Raw genomic sequence first — 21,878 nt, 5'->3', positions numbered from 1 at the left:
CTTTGGACATATCTTTTGCTTTGCACACTGCCGCTTAGTGGTTGTTTTCTTTTCCTCTCTATGTTGTAATGGGAAGCAATTACTTGCATGAGTATTAGTTCCACTTCAAGAGTATTATACCGTGGAAGAATTCTCTCTGCTACCCTTGATATTATGGAGTACTATGTCTAATATCCCAATCAATCCATAACTTTATACACCTCTCAATTATCCCTCTCTCATGCTAGCCCGCATTTCTCATTTTTCTAGGAATTTGCGTTTATTTAAAGGCTAAAATATCCCTCCCCTCTCTCTTGACATCAAGCTTGCTCTAATATCTTGGACTAGAGAAAAGACCAGGACGGCTTATAGTGTAGGGGATATTTTCAGAAATTGGTATGTGACGGAAAATAAAAGAAAAGAAGAAATCATACCAAAGTGGAAAGCACCCTTGGCGGGATGGTTAAAGCTAAACTTTGATGGAAGTTCAATCGGCAACCTGGCCAGCATTTGAGAGGTGTTTCGTGATGCAAATGTGTTGTCTTGATGTCCTTCTCGGGTCCAGCAGGATTTTGTGTTTGTTCGCATTAAGATGGTATGTGCAACATAATTTGGGTCCTCTTATCATTGAAGGAGACTTGACGAAATTGTTAGCTTGTGCTCCAATTAATGTAGGGGACCTTGTAAACTTGAAGACATCACCGCCGAGATTAGGGACTTGGTTCGTGTAATTTGTCCCATAATCCAACCTATGCGAAGATCAGCTAACGAGGTCGCGGATGGATTAGCATAGGGCGGGGTAAACCTTTCTACGTTTGAGGTGGTTCAAAATATGCATGTTGCTGGTGCTGGATAGTTGATTGATATTGCATATGTGAGCTACAGCTGGGGCTCTTATATTTTATATTCCTGGTGGCATCCTTTTACATAAAATATTAGAACATATTAAGTATTTAGAAAATAAGTCTATCACCCGATTTTTCATGAGATCTAACCACCCCTTAAATTTCGTTTCTTTTTTAGCATCTTACACTTTCATTTGAGAGAGATCAGTTAACTGTCTTACACTGTTTTGGTTAGAAACATACTTTGTATACACACCCTCCAATCTTGTCAGAATGCTAGTGGTATGAAAGGCGATTATGATCTGTGAATTTCAACACCTGTTTTCTTTTCTATTTCCCTTTTTCTTTTCCTTTTCCTTGTTGTAACTACATATAATATTGTAAAGTTTATGTACTTTGAACCATAGTTGCCGGAAACTCCTTGCGTGGGTGGGAAACCTGTTTCCCCTAAAACACGTTTCTTGTGGGTGGGAAACTCGTTTCCCCTAAAACGAGGGAAACACGTTTCAGAAACGTTTCCAAAATATGATATAAAATTGGAGAAATGCTTCTGAAACACATGGGAAAACATATGGAAAACTTATGCAAATAATGTGTAAACGGGTGATAAACATATGCAACACTCGTAGAAAACGCATATGAAACGTGTAAGAAACATGTGTGGAACTTACGAAAATCATTTTGGAAAAAACACATCATTTCCTAGGACGTTTCTCGTACGATTTTCTATTGTTTCTCGTTTCTCGTTTCCCCTTATTTTTTTCACGCGTTTCCCGTTTCCATTTCATGTTTCGTTTCCCGAATTCGTTTCCCACCTTGGTAACTACGCTTTGAACAACATTTTCTAAGAATGTACTCTCTTATATCTTATATCAGAGAAATTATATGGTGGCCGGCCGTGAAATCACAAGGGCAGAGAGAGAGAAAACCTACCACCTTTGATTTTAGATCCAAAGAAAAGTAAAAAGGAGGGCCTTTGATGGATTGAAAAATCAAGGGAGGGGGTGTTTTCTCTCTCCTACCTTTACATGTAAATGTCGGCCACCATATAAAATCTCCTTATATCAATAGATTTTTCTATTTTTTCTTTATTAAGTATTAGAAATAAGAGATTATACATTACCAATGTAGGAACAATGTCAGTTGCTTGTCTAGCAATAGGATATAAGAGATTATAAATTTATGGAGCATTAATTATGAGAACCCCAACTGTAATTGTTTTTCTGATCTTAATCAATGCTGGAAGCTATGTTAGCTGAATCCTGTACGTACCTTTGTAGGTGATTATCATATGGTCTGCTCTTCTTTTGGGGACAGCTTGTCCCCTCCGTTTTTGTAACTTTATCTTTTGATTAATGGAATGGAAATTGTTACCTTTTAATCTCTCTCTCTCTCTCTCTATCTATATATATATATATCCCTGCTCTCTCTCTCTCCCGTTTTTGTAACTTGATCTCTTGATTAATGGAATGGAAAATGTTACCTTTCAATATATATATATATATATATATATATATATATATATATATATATCCCTGCTCTCTCTCTCTCTCTCTCTCACACACACACACACACACACAGAGAGAGAGAGAGAGAGAGAGAGAGAGAGAGAGAGAGAGAGAGAGAGAGAGAGAGAGAGAGAGAGAGAATTTCTCAGTATGCGTGCGTGAGAGGAAAGGGATAGTTAGTGCCTATTTAATTGTTTCTGTTAACAGTTGAAGATATATTTTCATCTTTGATAAATTCAATTCAACTTAATAATACTTTCTTTTATTCATTCACGTGTGGATACCATACAGGGAAACACAGCTGCGTGCATTTTATTCCACAACCGAGGAGATCACTGCTTTGTTTACAAAGCAACAGGAACAGCTGAAGGCAATGCAAAAGACTTTAGAGGATGAAGAGAACTATGAGAACACATCACTTGATATTGATCTCCAAGTCATGAAAGAAAACATAAATGGAGTCTTGGTCAGGGAAAGAGAAGAAGCTCACCGGAGCAACAACACTGCAAGAGAAGCATCTGAGGCCTCGACTCCTAAGAATGCCAAAGTTGTAACCGATAGCACGAGTGATGACGATGCGAGCACTACTGAGAAGCACGACTGCAATCTCAGAAGCCAAGAAGGCGGCCAGACCCAGGATGCAGAATGCACAAGCCCAGATGGGTCGGTCAAGGGTTTCGGCTCGGACATTTGTGGTGTTGGCACCGCACCCCTTCTGGAGGGACAAGGAGAACCCATTGAAACTGAGCGAGTGCTTGAAACTGAAAGTGAGGCCATTGATATTGGCTTTATGGAACAGCATACTGTTTTACACAAGTGCAGCAATCTAGCTGGAGATACAATGCAGGTTGATGATGATGATGCCCAAGTCAAAGAAAATGATGAACTGAATCAAAGAAATGAAAATCCAGACGGGCGTTGCTCCCAATCAGATAACCAGCGTGAGGTTCTTAAAACTATGGAAGATACAGAACCCGGCACGATTAGAACATCGGATTTGTTGGCCTCTGAACCTGTAGGGAGTTGGGCAGTGAGTACAGCGCCATCTGTCCATGGAGAGAATGAGTCTCCAAGGAGTGGTGGTCATGCGAGTGATGATGAAGCTCAAGCTGTGGCTGGACTAATCTGTTGCTCTGATGGTCAAGCAGCGGGCAGTCAGAATGTTCCTTCTGTCGTTGCTACTGCCAAATTCAATCAGGATCGGCTGGCATTAAATGCGATGATTGACATTGTTGCCCCGGATTTCAAGGAGCAGTTCCACGAAGAAGGAAGTGGTGACGAGAGTGAGTCACTTGGAGATGCAGATACTGAGGTTAGCGATCATGGTGATGGTGACAACAAAGAAGATGCTGCAAAGGAAGAAGATGAAGATGTGGTAATGGAAGATGATGATGATGATGATACAACAGAAGATGATTCCTGCGGATAGTGGATTGCGGCCGTGAGGATGGTGATGGGACAGAAGACTTTGAAGAACAGTGCATGGGTGAGAGCTCAAAGCTGTAAATATGTGAAATGAAGATTCTCCTGAATTTTTTTTTAATGTATTTTAGTTAGCTCTGTTTATAGAATAGATGTTTATCGCTATTGTTGAAGGAAAAGAAAATCTTTTGCGCCTCTTTTGATCGGTGGTTCTGTGATGCCTAAATATTAGCAGTTCTTCACTGGGTCTGAAGATTTAGAGTGATCTTGTCGGCAATTTACTATGGCTCCACAGTGGATGGGCTGGGCCATGGCCTAAAAAAATGCACTGATTTGATGAGCTTAACCTTCTGTTCAATAGGTTTTTCTAGCTATTCAGTTCCTTTTGAAAGGAAAATTCTGAAAAGAAACTTTTACTCTCCCTCTTAAAAGATAATAATTGGCCCTACGTCTTCCTCGGAATCCGATCCATTCATCCATATGTCAACCATGAGTATTACCAAATGCTGTTGAGAGCAGTTTGATTGTATGATCTAGGCCCTTGAGCAATAAATCTTTGTTTAGTGTCTGCCAAAGAGAGCCGAACCGTTGATTTTTTGTAGTCCTTTTATCTTATGCGTTAGATGTCCCTTTCCAGTTGGGACCAAAACCATGTAGCTCAGTAGCTCACCTCATAATGTTCTACAAGATCAACCTACGCCAAAATTGAAATTGGTCTTTTACCATTGATTGTAAAAGTGACTTGCTTAGTCGTTTTCCTTTTGAACACCTCTGTTCTGACTTCACTAGTTTACCTTTGAAGCCTCATCTTCTTTCTTCTATGCACTATGTTTGGGTCTTAGTAATCATGTTTTTTGTATTTGGATTTGGATTTGAGTTTTGGATACAAAACACATCAATCATCCTCATGCTCATGTTTTGAGAGAGAGACGTCTGGCTGCAGCAACAGTAAGGTCGAGGAGCAGTGATGGTGAAGGTAATTGCCACAGATATTGATTTCAAATAATATGTTGCAGAACAGATTTAAAGATCTAATCCAGTTCCAAATCTCAGCTGCAAATGTGAGAAATCCAAATCTAAATCTTGTGGGTATCCAAACGTGGCCAGGATCTGATCCAGTTCAGTAATTCAGGTGTCTAGAGCTCATACACTCAACATTTGCAAGCCCAATCGGATGGACAGTTGGCTAATAAATGGTTGATCTAAAAAAGTATCATCCAAAGCAAGCCCAATCAGATGAAGGGTTCAGATCAGTCAAAGGTGAGCCAATGTTGCACGGGGTTTAGGCTCATAAATAGAAGTTTCTCTACCGTCCTGAACCAGCTAAAGCACAAATGATTCCCTCTACATCCTTCACACACCCTCCCATTTCCCATATCTCATCGTTGCCCTCTACTACTTTTCCCAAATGGAAAGATCCGATCCGTCCGTTTCTCCGAAAACACCATCAAACACCACCAGGTTTGTCCTTCTCCGAATTTTCTCCTCCATCGAAAATCCCCCTCTTCATTCTTTAGTCCGTCAATGCGAAACCTTTTCCTTTCCTTGCAGAAGTCTCGTATCGTCTAGGGTTTCCGAGATCTCCCACTTTCTCTCATCCACGTAAGTTTGCTTACCTTTTCCTTTTCGGAATTCCAGTTCTACTCAGCTCTGGCTTTTTGCTTTACTAACAGATTATCTTTCTTTTTTTTACAGTGGAAAGTAGTATAACTTCGATCAGGAAATGTGTACCAGGGACGGTTTCGGATTCTTTAGAACCCGATGGGTCTCGGGAAGATGTTTTCAGCCCTACTCAGGTGATCTTGTTTTATTATCCAGCATCGAGTCCACATCTATTTCTATTTAGAACGTGATTAGTTGTTATCAACAGACGACATAACAGATCACTGTATTTGCGAGTCGCAAGAGTGAAAGAATGTAATTAGCCTATCATATGCAAGCTAGATGAATCATTGTCTTATTTTCAGGGTTTATTAGGAGCTAGGACCTTTGATTATATCCAATTTATCTAGAATCTTTAGTTAGTATTAATGAGAGGACATGAGAGGACTTATCTATCGAAGCATCGAATAGAATGAGGCAATGTAGTTGATGATGCTGGTTCAGTGTAGAAAGTTAAGTGGGCGCTGAACTTATAACATAGATTCAGAACAGGGTGAGAACATGGAGCAATTAGTTTAGGGTTTTTGTCCAATTGTGTCCTTAAAATTACCTGAACAAAAACCCATTTAAAACCTTATACAACAAGGTTGCACTCTTTGGACTTCATAAGCAAGTAAACACATGGGGGATGTAATGATGAATTACATCATTAGGTTACACAATGTGGAATATCATAGCACAGTGTTGTCCATGCTTCCCCTAAACATTTTGTCAATTTTTGTATTGAGTATAGCAAGTGTTACCTAATGAGCACCACTTAAGATGGTTTGAGCATATCCACCGTAGGCCTTTGGATGCTCTAGTTAGAAAGACTTGAGGGCTAGGAACATAACAGAGAACATGACCTTGGATAGGATAGAATGGAAGAAAATGATCCATGTAGACGAACCCAGATAGTGTTAGGAGTAGACTTAGTCAATTTGAGCCGGGTAGATCCTTTCACCTTCTTCATGAAAATTTTCTAAAGGATTCATTAGCCTACCCCAACTAGTTTGGGACAAAGGCTTAGTTGAGTTGAGTTGAGCATAGCAAGTGTTACCTTAGTTTTATTGATGAATACTAACCAATGTCATATTATTAACAGATACATACTGATTCTGGTTATCGTTTGACTTGTTTCAGGAGATTAAGAAAAGTGAGATGGATATAGTGAAGATTCTAAAGGATGCTAATTCTGTTCTCCCTCATGTAGTGATTGCAAGTACTGTGTTGGCTCTTATTTTCCCACCATCTTTCACATGGTTTACAAACAGGTTATTGATTTTATTTATATAAAAAGGGGAGAATAATCCTTTATGTTTATGCACGATCTATTGTCTTTAATGACAATGCATGATCTATTGTTTTTATATCTTTTTCACATAGTAATTCATCTCTCTCCAAAAAGAACGAAGGAATAAACGTATGAAATGCCAAAACTCAGAAAAAGAGATAAGGTAAAACCTGAAGCGGTATATTGACATATAGTTCTCCATTGACGTGTATCAAAGATTCAAAATTGCTAAAAGATCTAAAAATACCATGCCCTCGTTACAAAGATCAAACCTATTGCCTCACGCGGGCTTTAGAGCCTTCCACCTGAGGATTTACATGTGAAACTTATGCCTCAATTGAACCAAGGTGTGTTTGTCTTATAAAGGCTTGAGCATATTCCTTTCGTGCGAGGGTCAACATTTACTGTCAGTTGAACCTTTGGTGCCTTTTTTCCCCTGTATTCTTTTATTTTTTCTAGTCATAAAATTAAATGGTCATACCATTCAAATTAATAAATAAATAAAATTAAATGGTCATCTTGCCTCCATAGCTAAATTCCTAGCTTCTTTTTTTGTTTCCTTCCTGTAACATACAATTTTAAAATTATGATATGATGGAAATCTTGGATAAGATAAAAAATACGATATGATATTTATTGAAACTGCTCAACTACAAGTATCTTTAAGTATGATCAATTAGCAACAATGATGAACTATGAAGTGGATGGTAGATGCAATTAATCAATCATACAGGTCGTACAATATAATGTACCATCAATGAATTATGAAATCTGGGATCAAATGAGAACTGGAAAGTCTAAAATCTAACTCATTAAAAGATATTTGTCAACCACGAAGCCAGTAGGATTATCAAAAGCTAAGTCCAGTTGTCATTCCTGTGATGTATCCAGGTTTCAAACATGTGCATTACATGAATCTTTTGGCTGAAAAATCCAAAAACGATAAACAATCCGAAACAAATTGAACAACAAACCTTAGTATTCTTGCGGGTACATTCTTTTTAGCTACAGGTTTTGAAACCAATACCTTCTGGACAAAACGGCTAATGTTTGGCCAAGTTTTAATCCATTATATTTTCTAGTCAATACAAAATGTCCAATTGAACTATCCATGTAACGTGGCGTGCAAATATGCACGCATTCTAGATTCTGGTTATTTTGGTTTCATTATGATATTTTGTGTTAAATATTTTGGTGGCTATCGTTTTTAGGTATTATCCTCCTGCCCTGGGGTTTTTGATGTTTGCTGTCGGGGTTAATTCAAGTGCGAAGGATTTTGTAGAAGCAATCAATAGACCAGGAGCTATTTTTGCTGGATATGTTGGGCAGGTCATTATAAAGCCCCTTCTTGGGTACTTTTTTGTTACAATTTCAGTGACATCCTTCCATCTCCCAACTTCTATAGGTGAAGAATTAAGTTTATTTATTTTCTTATGGTTCCAAATATGAAGAAAAGATGCAAGCTGATTGAGCATGAAACTCTGAATCAGGTGCGGGGATCATGTTAGTGTCTTGTGTCAGTGGTGCCCAGCTTTCTAGTTATGCTGCTTTTCTTACAGATCCACCTATGGCCCCTCTAAGCATAGTCATGACATCATTATCAACTGCCACAGCGGTTTTTGTCACACCGGCATTATCTCTTCTGCTTATTGGCAAGAGGTTGCCTGTTGATGTGAAAGGAATGATGTCCAGTATCATGCAGATTGTAGTTGTACCTATTGCTGCCGGACTACTTTTGAACAGGTAACTGCATTTGTCCCCGCCTATGTTACATGGATTCTTCTAAATGGACCAAGAATCCGTGTCGGACACGTCTCGGATTCCAATACTCCAGTATTCTCTAAGACACTTCTAGATCTCTTTTATCTTTCTTTCTTTTTTTTTTCTGAATACAAGGACCAGAACTTTAGAAGTACTTCATATCTTGAGATTTACCCAAACTAGTAGTAAGTTTCTTAAATGGAAATAAAATATTATATCTACTTAACCTATTAAAATGTTCAATATATTACTTATTATGTTCATATTATTATATAAAAATAAATTTGGAAATTGATTAAAATATTTTGGTGAATTCATGAATCGTCACTTTTGAGGCTTGTCGAATCCGACACTCAATGCCCGTGTCGTATTCCGAGACTCGTATCCGTATAGATGGAATATCCGAGATCCAAGATCGGATAGAAGGATCTTCCATCATCTTCAACCATGTTAGGAGATCTGTTACTAGTGAAGCCGATAAGCTGGCGCGTGATGGGGTTGAAAGTTTGGGTCTAGAGATGTTTGACTTCTTGCCCTCTTGATTGTTTCTCTTTGTTTTCTCTCTAGTTTTCCTATTGTATTGAGATCCTTCTCTTGTACTGCTTTTGGGGGGAACCATCTCGGTCTTCCCTTTAATGAAATTTTACCATTCAAAAAAAAAAGTCTGGTGTTGTTCATGTTAAACAGTCTTTGCTGTATTTGTTAAACCATTAACTATCGGAAGCGTTGATACCATTGTTGTAAATTCCGTTTCGTTTCGTCCGGAATGGAAGAAACGAACCGGTTTCATTACAATTCCGGAACGAAATTCCATTCCGGACGAAAAATTTCGTTCCATTCCGGACGAAATTTTCCGAAATCCGGAATGGACGAAATTCTCCATTCCGTCCGGAATCGTGCATAACGGCTAGTTTGACTGGATTTTGCAGATTTTACAACAATGCCCCTGAAACCTGGTGCGCACCACGCGTACCCGACACGTCCTGCTTCTTCCTACTGCTTCTCTTTCCTCTCCTGTACTTCTCTCTACTTTCCTGTACTCGGTATTTACATGTAAATCATTTAAGTAAATGTCCATTTACTTAAGATTTACATGTAAATAACGGAATACCCCCCTTTTGGATTTATTAAAAATAGTTTCAACACCCAAATCTAAAAGGAAAAAAAGTCAACTCTCCAGTTCTAGTACAAAATTCAAAGAAAAATGGTCGGGTCAAAATTTTAACTTTCTTAACTTCCAAACGGTGGGGTATTTTTCAAATTTTAAAAATTCATAAAATCTATTTTGTCCAAACATTATTAAATCCCAAAAGTCCGGTAAAAAAAATCTCATAATTTGGTCTCTAAAAATTATTGATCTTGTCAGACACTGGTCAACACACTGGTGACAAACTTTTTTTTCTAATGAATGATGTATTGATGCCTCATGTTATGAAATATGGAACTTATTCACTTATGAAATGAAGAGTAATATTAGAATTTTCAATTTTTGTGATGTTATTGTTATTTGATTGCTCTACAATTTTTTTTTTTTAATTTTTATAAATATATAATAAAATATTAAAATATATTATTATATTCGGCGTACCCGAACGTACCCACACCCGGTTTTTTTGGCAAATCACGTACCCACGTACCAGTGTCGTGTCGTACCCGCACCCGTACCCGTGCTTCATAGACTGGAACGGCTCTTTTTGGTTTTTTATGTTTTTCTATGTATCATACTATCAGTTGGACTTGTGCAAGACTTTATGTGTTTAAGTAATGAATATGCCTTTTGGGACACATATTTTGGACTATTTATTAGTTTTTTTATCTTTTTCTATTGATTTTTTTATTTTTTTGGATTTTTCTCATATTTTTTAATATATTTTTTGTGTGAACGAAAAGTTTCGACCGAAATCCCACCGAAATTTCATTTCGGTGGCCAAAACGAAATGGCGAACGAAACGGAATTTACAACTAAGGTTGATACTATTATGCACACTTAAGATCCGGAGTCTCGTATATGCCAAGTGATGGACTTCTAAGCTTGGATTTTTAGTACATTTCTCATTTGTTTCTCTTTGATTCAACCATGATGAAAACTTGCCAGTTAAGAGTATAGCAATATGACCTCGTCCTGGGTAATTAGATTTTTACATGAGTTTATTGTTTATCTGTAGAATGATAAAATCAATATGAAGTGCTTACCTGTTTACTCTATTTTTTGTTCTGTAAGGTTCTTTCCCTGGATTTGTGCTGCCATCAGGCCATTGTTGCCTCTACTCTCGGTATTTGTGACAGCTCTCTGTGTTGGTTCACCATTGGCAATAAATATCAAGGCCATTGTCTCTCCTTTCGGCGTCACCATTTTGCTGCTCATTATTGGATTTCACCTTTCATGTTTTGTTGCTGGGTATGTTCTTACTGGCCTCCTATTCCACAAGGCACCTGATGTGAAAGCCCTACAGAGAACTATATCCTTCGAAACAGGTTTCAAGCTTTCTCCACATAAGCCTATATTGTTTCCAGAATGCAATTTAGATATATGATTCTTCTTTCACAGGAATGCAGAGCAGTCTTCTAGCTCTTGCACTAGCAAACAGGTTTTTCCAAGACCCACTGGTGGGTGTGCCTCCTGCCATCTCCGTAAGTAAAAAACTTATCACATTCTCGCTTTCGCTTTTACTATTAAAGTCTGTCATATGTTCTATGTTCTCGTCCACCAGCACATACTGCTTTTGTCTGAGAGAAAATATATAAACCATGAAAGGAATGGACATTTTTTTTGTTATTCACTTATATGGTGCCTTGCTCAGTTTCTTTCTAACCTTTTTCTACCGTACCTTTAAATGGATTGAAAGCTTTGCAGAACCTATTGAGTTTGAAAACTATTTTCATTGCTACTGTAACTTGCAGGTTGTAATTATGTCTCTGATGGGATTTTCTCTTGTCATGATGTGGGCTAAGGGTAAAGAAAAAATTACAGTGTGAGAGAATTACTATGACAAGAAAGAGTACTAGTGTCTTAGAAGTTTCATTACTGATTGGTAACGCTACACAGTCTACCCCAAGCAACTGCACCTGGAAATTCATGCATGACTCAGAAACTGGCAATATAGACAATAAGCTGGAATCATTCGAAGGCAGTAGCGGGCGTAGCTGATCGTATTTAATTGGTAGAGCAAATAATGTTGAGGGCTTTTTGTTCATACAAAATGGTTTAACTTTTGATTAAAAACTGAAATAAAGGGATGTTAAGTGTGACCATGAAATTATTGTTTGGTTCTTGCCTTAACTTGTAGTCATAAAAAGGACTCCTCAGGATCAGTGGAGAGCTTTATAGTCCTAATGATTTGAATGGAAATTTGATTATTTGATGGCCTAGCTATAGAGAGGTTCTAATGTAATGTTTGAATTATTGTTTGGATCTTGCCCCAACCCTTATTCCAAAAAAGGACTCCTCAGGATCAGTGGAGAACTTTGAGTCTTGATGATTTGAATTTAAATTTGATTATTAGGTGGCTTTGTTATAGAGATGCTCTAATGTAATGTCCAGCTAAGTTCCCCACTAATTGGGGAAATTTTTTTAATTAGTGCATTATAAGTACAAATCCATTCCCTTGCATGAGCAGGGACTTGCAGTTCCACAGCATCTTCCTTGTAGAAGTTGGATCCACGGCAATTGGTACCATTCATCCCATGGGCCACATGGTGGGAAGGCAGTATCTACAAGACTATGGGCGTTGGATGATTTTAGGCATTCAAATTGCGGACCGAAAATGGAATGTTAAAAGAAATAAACAGAAAACAGTATTACTGCTGATTTAGTAGGCAAAAATTGCACCGAAGAGGCTTTTATCATAATTCTTTTGCCAACGATATTGGGGACATCTAACTAGGCAGGATTCCTCATGGCGTTGATGGCAATCTTGGTTTGGGGCCACCGTTCTGTGGGTCCCTTTATTTGTAGCATGGATGGAGAATGTACTTCCGTGACCTTTCCTCCAACTAAATGAAATGAAAAGCTATTTTGAGACGGGACTTCCAACTCATTTGTCTTTGGAGTGGAAGTCCAAACTGCCACCATCTCTAATTATTGCTGTTTTTTCATCTCGATCATGGCCGACCGTTGAAGAAAAAAAAGGTAAGCAGAGGAAGAAGATGAACTGCAAGTCGGCCTTACCTTTTGCCTAATCGAGCCGATCTTTGCAAAAAGATGGGCTACAACTCAATTTGGCCCATCCGGAGTCATACCACAAATTACTCTAGAAGCTTAAGCTGTTGGAGAAACTCCCCCTCATGTGTGGCCCCTCTTTCTAGGGTTGGCCTACATGTGGCACATGTGGCCTCACTTTTGGGTTTCGCCATTGCATGTGGATTTTTGCTATCAAGGAGGTTTGAACTTAGCACCTTTGGCTCATACTATGTGAAACAACCAATTACTCGGGTTATTTGTTCTATTATACTTCAACAGGATTTTTTAAACCTTGGTCTCCATAAGTAACGTCTCATCTTATTTGGGTAAGAATTATGACTACACTCTCATCTTTGTATTGGGGTTTCATGAATGGATTCAGATTAAAAAGAGAGATACCATATTCTTCGTTTTTTTTTTTTTTCATTTTCATATGGTTGTAGATAGCTTTATGATCTTGAACTGTTAAAGTATAAAAGATTAAAAAACGCTATCTCCAACAGCTTAAGATTTTGGAGTAAACTAGTTCACATGGCTCAAAGCTTTTGGAGTAAACTAGTATGAGAACAAATGGCTCAAACCTCCCGTATAGCAAAAATCCACATGCAATGGGCAAACCTAAAAGAGGGGGTACATGTGCCAAGTGTAGGCCAACCCTAGAAAGAAGGGCCACACGTGAGGGGAGTGCTAAAGTATAAAAGATTAAATAACACCATCTCAGCTTAAGCTTTTGGAGTAAACTACTAGTTTCATATGAACCGTATCATTGACCGGGTAGAAGAATCATTATATTTCTATGAGAAAAGTACGGAATGAGGGCCGATGTTTAGTCAAAATACGGATTGTAGGCACCTTTTAAAACAAGAACAAAAAACAGGCTAATCTTCAAAATCGGGTTGGAAAAAGACCCTGATACCCTTTTGACATCAACAGAAACGTCATTCAGCCTCATTTTTCATTACTGGCGTGTTTCACGAGGTTCTTTTGGTTCGTCTGGTATTTGAACCGACAGAAGTCATAGAACCTTGGGTTTATTTCTATCTTGGCCGTCGGAAATACCTAGAGACGGATGGATGCCTGACACGTGTTGAAAAACTTTTTGGAATGCTAGCGGTTCTATATATAGTCGGTTTGGTTTGGATTGAAATCTTTCTGTGAACCCCTTAGGTTCCTTTAAATCTTGGTCGTCGCCAATATGAATAGACGGTCGGATCCACGACACGTGGATATCAATATGAAACGGTGGCGTCTTCTAATAATACCCTTCTCTGTAACCATTATTCCCTTATCTGTAACCATTATTTCCATCGGCATACCCATTATTTCCTCCGGCGTACCTATTATTCCTATTCCCCTCTCTGTAACCATTATTTCCATCGGCGTACACATTATTTCCGCCGGCGTACCCATTATGCCCCTCTCTATAACCATTATTTCCATCGGAGTACCCATTATTTCCCCGGCATACCCATTATTCCCCTCTCTGTAACCATTATTTCCATCGGCGTACCCATTATTCCCCTCTCTGTAACCATTATTTCCATCGTCGTACCAATTATTTCCGCCTACGTACCCATTATTGCCCTCTCTGTAACCATTATTTCCATCGGCGTACCCATTATTTTCGCCGGCGTACCCATTATTTCCCTCTCTGTAACCATCATTTCCATCGGCGTACACATTATTTCCGCCGGCGTACCCATTATTTCCATCGGCAGACCCATTATTTTCCTCTGGCGTACCCATTATTTTTATCTTGGCCGTCGGAAATACCTAGAGACGGATGGATGCCTGACACGTGTTGAAAAGATAAGTGAGAAAAGATAATGTCTATCGTTCTAAGACAAAAGATAAGTGAGAAAAGATAACGCCTGTGTTCCAAAAAGTACGATAACGTCGGGGTTCCAAAAAGTTTTCCAACACGTGTCAAGATCCATTCGTCTCTAGTTATTTCCGACGGCCAAGATAGAAACGAACCCAAGGTTCTCTCGGTTCAAATACACATTTAAATGAATAAAAAAAGCCTCGTGAATCGGGCCAATTTAAGATTCAATAATGAAAAAGGAGGACTTTGTCAATGTCAGAAGGGCATAAGGGTCTTTTGACCACCCGATTTTGAAGTTTAGCCCTTTTTTTATTCTTGTTTTAAAAGGTGTAATTAATCCGTATTTTCACTAAACATCGGCCCTCATTCCATACTTTTCTCTACTTTTCTCTATTTCTGGCAAATATCCTGTTACGGGAAAGAGTACATTAGTTTTCAAGTGCCGGTTGCCGACTGTCGTACTGCCTTGTTTGTCAAAATTTTTTTATTGACCGAGCTCCTGGTACGCCTTTCCAAGCTTGTATAATCATGGTGCAGCCTCTTTAGACTTTCAAGTTTCTATGGCCTTCTAAATATTTTAGATACGAAGTCTTCAAGGTGCCTTCTGTGTTTTTTTACTGCATGTTCCTGGAACATTCCACATATTCTAATATATTTTTTTTGGCAATTATTTATCATAATTTTAAAATTGTGCCGACCAATTTAGGGTATGGCTCACCCACTTGGTGGTTAATCGTATCGATGATCCCAATTACCATGTGGGTACGGGGATGGTGGCTAACCACTGCATTGCACAGCTAAGAACAAGTGCTATACAAACATCATATATAGTAGTTACCAAGTTCCAAACTTGGTTCAGTTCAGGACCTTCAGGTTTGATTTGCACTTGATAATTTGCAGGATATTGGGTGCAACTAGGGTTGATCTTTGGAAATATTGGTTGAGCTCGGTTCAGATGGGCAATTTTTACCAATGAACTGTAAGGTAGTTGAGCTAATTTCTGCAAAGCAGTTGAGGGGGGTCTCTTCGATGCCACCAAGATCTTTATCTGCAAATGGGACATTCAGACCTCTCTCAATGTTTGGAAGCCATTAACTGTATCGTTTGAAAATTGGAAAATGCTTAAAAAACAATGATCGTCCGGATCGTTCCTAAACGACACTATTTGGGTCCCATTTGCTCCATGTCTATGTGATCGGATCTGTTGGTCCCACTATCGACAGCAATTTCAGCCAAATGCTGTTGAGAAGACCTTGATCAGACAGGCCCCGGTTCCTGATCAATCAAGCTTCATTTTGGGTTCTGCCAACAAGATCTAAACGGTTGATTTTTTGTAATTCTTTATCATACGTAAGGGATTTTTGTTCGGCATGGGACTAAGGATCATCTTGGTGGCCTCATGATATTCTACAAGATCGACTTCTTGATTGTACACACACACCACCGAAACCCTAGAATTGATCCTAACCATTGATCTTTATGGAATCTTTTTCCTAAGTTCTGAGGCAAATAAGGACAAATTTTGATGGTATCCAAAAGGCCCTTAGCCTTAAAAGTAGAGTACATAACAGAGCCAAAAGCATATCAATACACAAGAATATCTTAATGTATGGATGGATGTTAAATGCATGATGACGATGATGGTGGACAGTACCAATCTTGAATGCAATCAAGTGTATTGGGAAATGGCCGTTGGGTGAAATAGGGTGACGTGGAATGTGGACCCTATGGGGATGAGCAATGATCATGGATGAGTGCATGTGACATACGTCAAAGGTGTTGAAGATCGATTCAAAAGGCATCGATACAGAATGAAGAGCGTGGGGAAGGCTTCATTTCCCTGTTGACTACATGCATGCCCAAGAAGATGAGATGATGAAGATGCAAAGTGGTCCTCATGATCTTTTCTGGCTCGAGCTCCCATGTATTCAAAAGAGCATCATGATCCATACAGACGACTAAGTAACCAAAAGGGTGCCCTCCGACTAGTCTCTCCTCTTCAAAAATGAGGGTCACCCTTTTCTTTACATTCAAACCAATATGATGACTAAAGAGTACTTAAATGGACCACATGGAAGGAACATGATTCTTTAAAACTTCTAAAGCAGAGAGCGACAATGAACTATATGCAACTGGATTGGGCCCAATACACTGGGGACCATCCTCTCTCTCTCTCTCTCTCTTGAATTGTTGAATGGAGAGAAAAATAGCAGCTTAAACCAGCTGACGTTGAACAGGCATGTCTCTAAGCCTATTTAGTACAAGATTTATGAATGTTCTCTATATTTTTTAGTTTATAACTTTGGAGGGAGGAGGCTCCAAATTTGTATGGTGATTTGGTCAGTACGGGTGTCTCTGCCTACCACATTTATATTTGATTATGGCTTGCAAGTTGCAACACGGTGGTATATTTCGAGTTTGTATTCTCTGGTTATAATATTTAAGTTGTATTCTTATCCCGTGATAGAAGAATGGTTTGTGGTAGGGCCCGACCTCATTCTAACAATGAACCATGCCCACTATTACCACAGCGTGGACAAGGCATATGCCCAAGTTGAGTTTGGGCCAACTATCAAAACACGGTTGTGCCTATATCATTTGCCCATATGTAGGAATGATAAAATGAAGGGCACGCTTGCAAAAACCATCTACAAGTGTGCTACCATTGGTCCATCTAAATAACGTGCATTTACTGTTCATTTAACTTTATATTTTCTACACCACTTTTATACTTTTCTATGCCCTTATAGATGCACTTTATTGAGATGACCAATGGAGGTGCCCTTCTAGATGGTTTTTGCAAGGGCGCCCTTCACTTTATCATTGAGTGTATATACATATATATATGTGTGAGAGTCTACGTTTCCAAACGTAAATGAGCATGAATGTAAGCAATCAATTGCACGAAGAAAATAGAAAAAAAAAAAAAAAAAAACAGGGCTAACCTAACAACAATGACTCGTACTCGACTGCGACCACCACCACCACTCTCAACCCATATCTAATAACCATATTTAAATAGTGCACTTCTTCCTACACGCACGGCCACCCAATTCCACCTTTTTCTTCCTGTCCTTTTCTCCAAACGAAATGTGGCATTGATCAGAGAGTTTGGCACCCCAACTTCATTTTCAAACTGTGCAATAATTGAGTGGAGTTGCAACCACATTTTCCTCTCAAAATTTACGAAAATACCCCCATTTTTTCACGGAAGGCAACCCGTACCTGTTCCATAAACTCGTGAATTGTTAGAAATTGAGAAAATAAATGGGAACCTGTCAGTGGTTTCCTCTATTCAATTCACTTATAATTATTGAGAAAATAAATCCGAAAGACATCCGGATGTTGAAGTGTGAAGTGTGAAGTGTGAAGTGTTCTCTTCCTGTGTCATAAATGGGAGATGTTAAGAGTACGAGTCATGAAACCAAACGAAATGATGCCAATTTTGTAATTGATGCAACTTGGTTGAGTAATTATGTAAATTTGTCCTCACCCTAAGATCCAAGTTAGTCGCTGAATCACGGGGACAAGCACTAGATATAAGGGGCCCTGTGTTAACTGTAAATTATCATGTAATTAATGCGGAACACACCTCCGGCCATGGCCATCAGAACTTGAAATTGGATTGAAACCATGGAATTGCAGGCACAATTTTCTTCTTGGATTAGGGACCGACGGAAACTGAAACACTATGAATGGCACCCGATGTGGGCCACACTAAAAACCGCCAACACCCTGAGGATGTGACATGGACCATTCATATGCTGGAGGCAGATTGCGGGATTGTTTAGGGACCAAATGTCACATTAATTTGACGATCGTGATCGTTTGATTATGTTGAATTTCATGTTATAACCAATTCATTCGTGCTGAGCCTTCCTAGATGAAACTTTACAGGCAGCATTGAGCGGGGGCCCATTTTTTTGTTCTCATTTACTTTGCCTTTATCCGATGTCCCTACTTACTCCTTCCCTTCATATATTACCACTAAACTCCAAGGCAAAAAGGAAAAAAAAAGGCAGAGTGAAAGGGCAATTGCCGATGAGGAGAATGATATTCCCAAACCCTCTTCCCACTATTTTCTCCTCTTTTTGTTTGTCTGTTTCTAAAAAAAGGGAAATTAGGTGAATAGATAAAGAATTAGGGGTATTTTCGTGTTTTCACTTGAGAGTCTCTCCATCATCCATCTATGACTTACAAGAGACGAAGAGGTGGCGGTCATCATGATTCCTCCCACGACATCATTGCGAATCTACTTGCATTCCATAGATGCATGCACACATACATACCACATAAACACCATCGTCACCTCAGTCTATTTATTCTCTCAATTTCCATTCATCTATTCAGTCACCCCATTTGAAATAGAGCCCTTCACCCTCTTTCTCTCCCCTCCACACAAGAGCATTTATATTTATAAAATCACATACAAAAACATGTGTTTTAACGTATCACAATGGAATCATCCCATCTATTGTAGACTCCGCAAATCCAAGGTTCGAGTCCGACTAACAACAAGGTATGAGAATCTCTTCTCCTTTTTTCTCCTTCATTTAAAGCACGTAAGATTAATTTACATGTAACCTAATGTGAGTTTGTAAAAATAGGATGAGGAGTTCGTCGAAAGCAGTAGGCAGAGGAAGGACAGAAATGGAATTTCAGAACTTGAGGCTATACTTGGAGAACCAGTGTATCATCGAGGAGAACGAAAGGCTGAGGAAAAGGGCTTTGCTTTTGGACGAAGAGAACCGAGCTTTGCTTTCTGAGCTCAAGAAGAAACTCTCACATCTCCCTGAAATCTCCCTTGCCTCTATCGAACACTGATCTTGTTGGGTCTTTTCTTTTTGTGTCTGATCTTGTTGGGTCTTTTCTTTTTGTTTATTTATGGGAAAAATAAGGCATGGGGGTGATTTTACATCGAATTCTTGTCGATGGATTCTGGAAAAAAAAAAAATTCAAGGGAAAGGGAATAAGCTTTAATTTGGGGTTTGAGTCCGGAATTTTTGTAAGAAGTCATGTGAGATGAGGAGGAGGAGGAGGAGAGTGGCATGTGATGTGCTTAAGTTAGCTTTTTTATTTAGTAACATTTTAATTAATACAAGCTGCTGTTACTATTTTTTCTTCGAGTGAATTCAAGAGGACTAAATTTGTTAGAAATTGTCATTATTTAAATAAAAAATATCCATTAGAAAATTGATATTAACACCCCTATTGTTTTCCTTGATAATGCCCCTATTCCAGTATTTTACAAAAGAGTACAGTGGGGCCCACTTTATAGGATTATCCAGAATGTAAATATACACCGTAGATCATCGCCATAGGATGATCCTTAATTCCTTACACCCGATCTATAGGGCTTTCTATACTGTGCAGTTCCTTTACAGATCTGAGGGTTAGGATCATCCGATGGAAATGATCTATGGGTAAATCACATTGTGGGCCAACAAATGAAATTTTTGTATGAACCTATAAATTGGGACCCACTGTACATTATGAAAAAATAATTGATTTCGTGCACACACAACGTATGAAATGGGGGGCTTTATATTATGTTGCCTATAATAAGGGTGCCGTGATCCCTCAATACTATACTTTATAAGTGGCTTTAGTTGGATCAAACATCGAGGGGGGCAGATAGGATCATTGTTTTTTACAAGGAAAACAAATACATACATCCTGGACCCACTAACACGTATATTATGGTCGAATCTGAACATCGTTGGGCATCACTAGTTTAGTCTTTTGCCCCTCTGTCTCACCCTGGTAAGATGATTCTAAATCCGTGATCAAGGAGGATAAAACTAATCCGAAAAGTTAATAAAAAGAAAGAGAAGTTTTGAAACTTGTTAAATAAAGAATACGGTGTACAAAACATCATTCTTTCATGTTGGTAACTTGGTATATAGTTTGTTTTTTTGAAAATTAAAGGTACTTTTAGATTTATTCTAAGTCTCTGCGTCTCAACCACAGCCCTGTTGTGTTTACAGTCGGACAATCTTCTCTCTACGGAAAAAATCATGCATACAACTAAAGAGAAATTATATGATGCCCGAGCGTGAAGGCTAGGCAGGATGTGAATACCTATTTTCACAATTTGTGAATTCCTTCTTTTCCCCCGTTTACCCAAACACTGCTTTTGGAATTCACATTCCCTTCACCGTGGAATTGTAATAGAACTGAATCTCATCACAATGCCGATTCCTGATTCTCGTTATCCAAACGCACCCTAACTCCGTTTTCTATTGACTAAGCCAATTTCCATTTACTCATTTCTTCTGAAGAGATTCTCCACTATAGGAAGACTTCCATTGAAGCTCTTGCGAGCAAGCTACTGATTGAAGAAAAAGTGCCAAGCTCACCCCATATTTTGAAGGTTTCTTTTTCTATTATCTACTTATAGTTTTGTTCTTATATCACACATACCAAGCACATCTTGTTGGCCATTGTTCTTCTATTGAATAGCGTTACAAAATATGTCTCTCTCTTTAGTTGTTTCAAATATCAAGGGACTTCACCCTCGGGCACCATATAAAAATCTCACTACTAAAAAAAAATCTTTATCTCCCCAAAACCATTTCTAGACTAAATCGTGTATACAGCTAACAAAATTTTATCCAACAACTAATTAGAAAATTGTCAAATAAATAGTCTCCAACAACTAATTAGAAAATTGGAGTGATTATAATAGTCTCCAACAACTAATTAGAAAATTGTGAAATAAAGAAAGGAGTGCCATTATTAGAATGAGGGAGTGCACGTTTTCTCATTTTAGAAACATTAAAAGCTCTCTTCGTTTTTTTACCCACCTTGCAATGTCTCCTCGTTCGTGCCCTCTCAAATCATTTATCATGAAAAACAATATTCATGGTTGCCAAACACGGCCTAATTTAAGACTAAATAGTAAGAGACGTTGGAAACTTCCTAAGGTGGGAGAACTTTTAATGTTTCTAAAATGAGAACACGCGCAGTCCCTCATTCTAATAATGGCACTCCTTTCTTTATTTCACAATTCTCTAACTAGCTGTAGGAGACTATAATAATCCCTCCAAACTGAAAAAAAAAAATAGAGGAGTATTCGGGTGAAATTAGGAGTTTAAGTCTAAGATAAAGTTGTTTTATGTTTAATAGATTGAGTATTAGGGTGAAATTAGGAGTTTACGTCCTATATAAAATTATTTTAGTATCAATAGAGTCAGTATTTGGGTGGAATTAGAAGTTTACGTCTTAGATGAAGTCTTTCATTGAAAGTCTATAAATAAGCAGTATGTATTGACATGAACGGTGGAAAGAAGATTGAAAATTTCAAGTCTTCTAGCTTTAGCTCTGAGACTTTGCTGGGAACATCAAAGACTTTGGTCTCGGAGTTCTTGATACAATAAGTTAAGGTATGTGTTTCCACCCACTCGTTTTCTAGGATTCTTCT

General features: G+C 38.5%; 2 protein-coding genes across 6 annotated transcripts in view; both read left to right on the top strand.

The window, feature by feature from the left end:
- LOC143877422 (SMAD/FHA domain-containing protein) overlaps positions 1-3,955 on the top strand; it is a 28,465-nt gene extending 24,510 nt beyond the window's left edge. For both annotated transcript variants that reach the window (XM_077379463.1, XM_077379464.1), the window contains exon 13: positions 2,624-3,955. In XM_077379463.1, the coding sequence (XP_077235578.1) occupies positions 2,624-3,761 (1,138 nt within the window). In that variant the 3' untranslated portion in view covers positions 3,762-3,955. The remainder of the gene's footprint in view (positions 1-2,623) is intronic.
- Positions 3,956-5,059: 1,104 nt separating this feature from the next.
- LOC143877421 (putative sodium/metabolite cotransporter BASS5, chloroplastic) lies at positions 5,060-11,819 on the top strand. 4 transcript variants are annotated; one of them, XM_077379459.1, is made up of 9 exons: positions 5,060-5,215; positions 5,306-5,356; positions 5,450-5,550; positions 6,539-6,669; positions 7,901-8,094; positions 8,180-8,432; positions 10,672-10,925; positions 10,999-11,081; positions 11,352-11,819. In XM_077379459.1, exons 1-9 carry the CDS (start codon positions 5,089-5,091, stop codon positions 11,424-11,426), a joined length of 1,269 nt encoding a protein of 422 aa, XP_077235574.1. In that variant the 5' UTR covers positions 5,060-5,088; the 3' UTR covers positions 11,427-11,819. The 4 variants fall into 4 exon arrangements, with proteins under 4 accessions (XP_077235574.1, XP_077235575.1, XP_077235576.1 ...); XM_077379460.1 differs by lacking the exon at positions 6,539-6,669 and having other exon boundaries at positions 5,127-5,215; XM_077379461.1 differs by lacking the exons at positions 5,060-5,215; positions 6,539-6,669 and having other exon boundaries at positions 5,222-5,356.
- The last annotated feature ends 10,059 nt before the right edge of the window (positions 11,820-21,878 follow it).

The sequence above is a fragment of the Tasmannia lanceolata genome, unplaced genomic scaffold, assembly GCF_043159265.1.
Source record: "Tasmannia lanceolata isolate RefF3 unplaced genomic scaffold, GAP_Taslan_0.1 ptg000005l, whole genome shotgun sequence".
NCBI classification, from domain to species: Eukaryota; Viridiplantae; Streptophyta; class Magnoliopsida; order Canellales; family Winteraceae; genus Tasmannia; species Tasmannia lanceolata.
This window is presented reverse-complemented; position numbering and strand designations above follow the sequence as displayed.

Excerpts from the sequence above, each read along its gene's own strand:
- LOC143877421 (XM_077379459.1), top strand. The coding sequence starts at position 5,089 with ATGATTCCCTCTACATCCTTCACACACCCTCCCATTTCCCATATCTCA. Across the intron at positions 8,433-10,671 it reads GCCGGACTACTTTTGAACAG|GTTCTTTCCCTGGATTTGTG; the intron begins GTAACTGCATTT and ends TTGTTCTGTAAG. Across the intron at positions 11,082-11,351 it reads GTGTGCCTCCTGCCATCTCC|GTTGTAATTATGTCTCTGAT; the intron begins GTAAGTAAAAAA and ends TGTAACTTGCAG.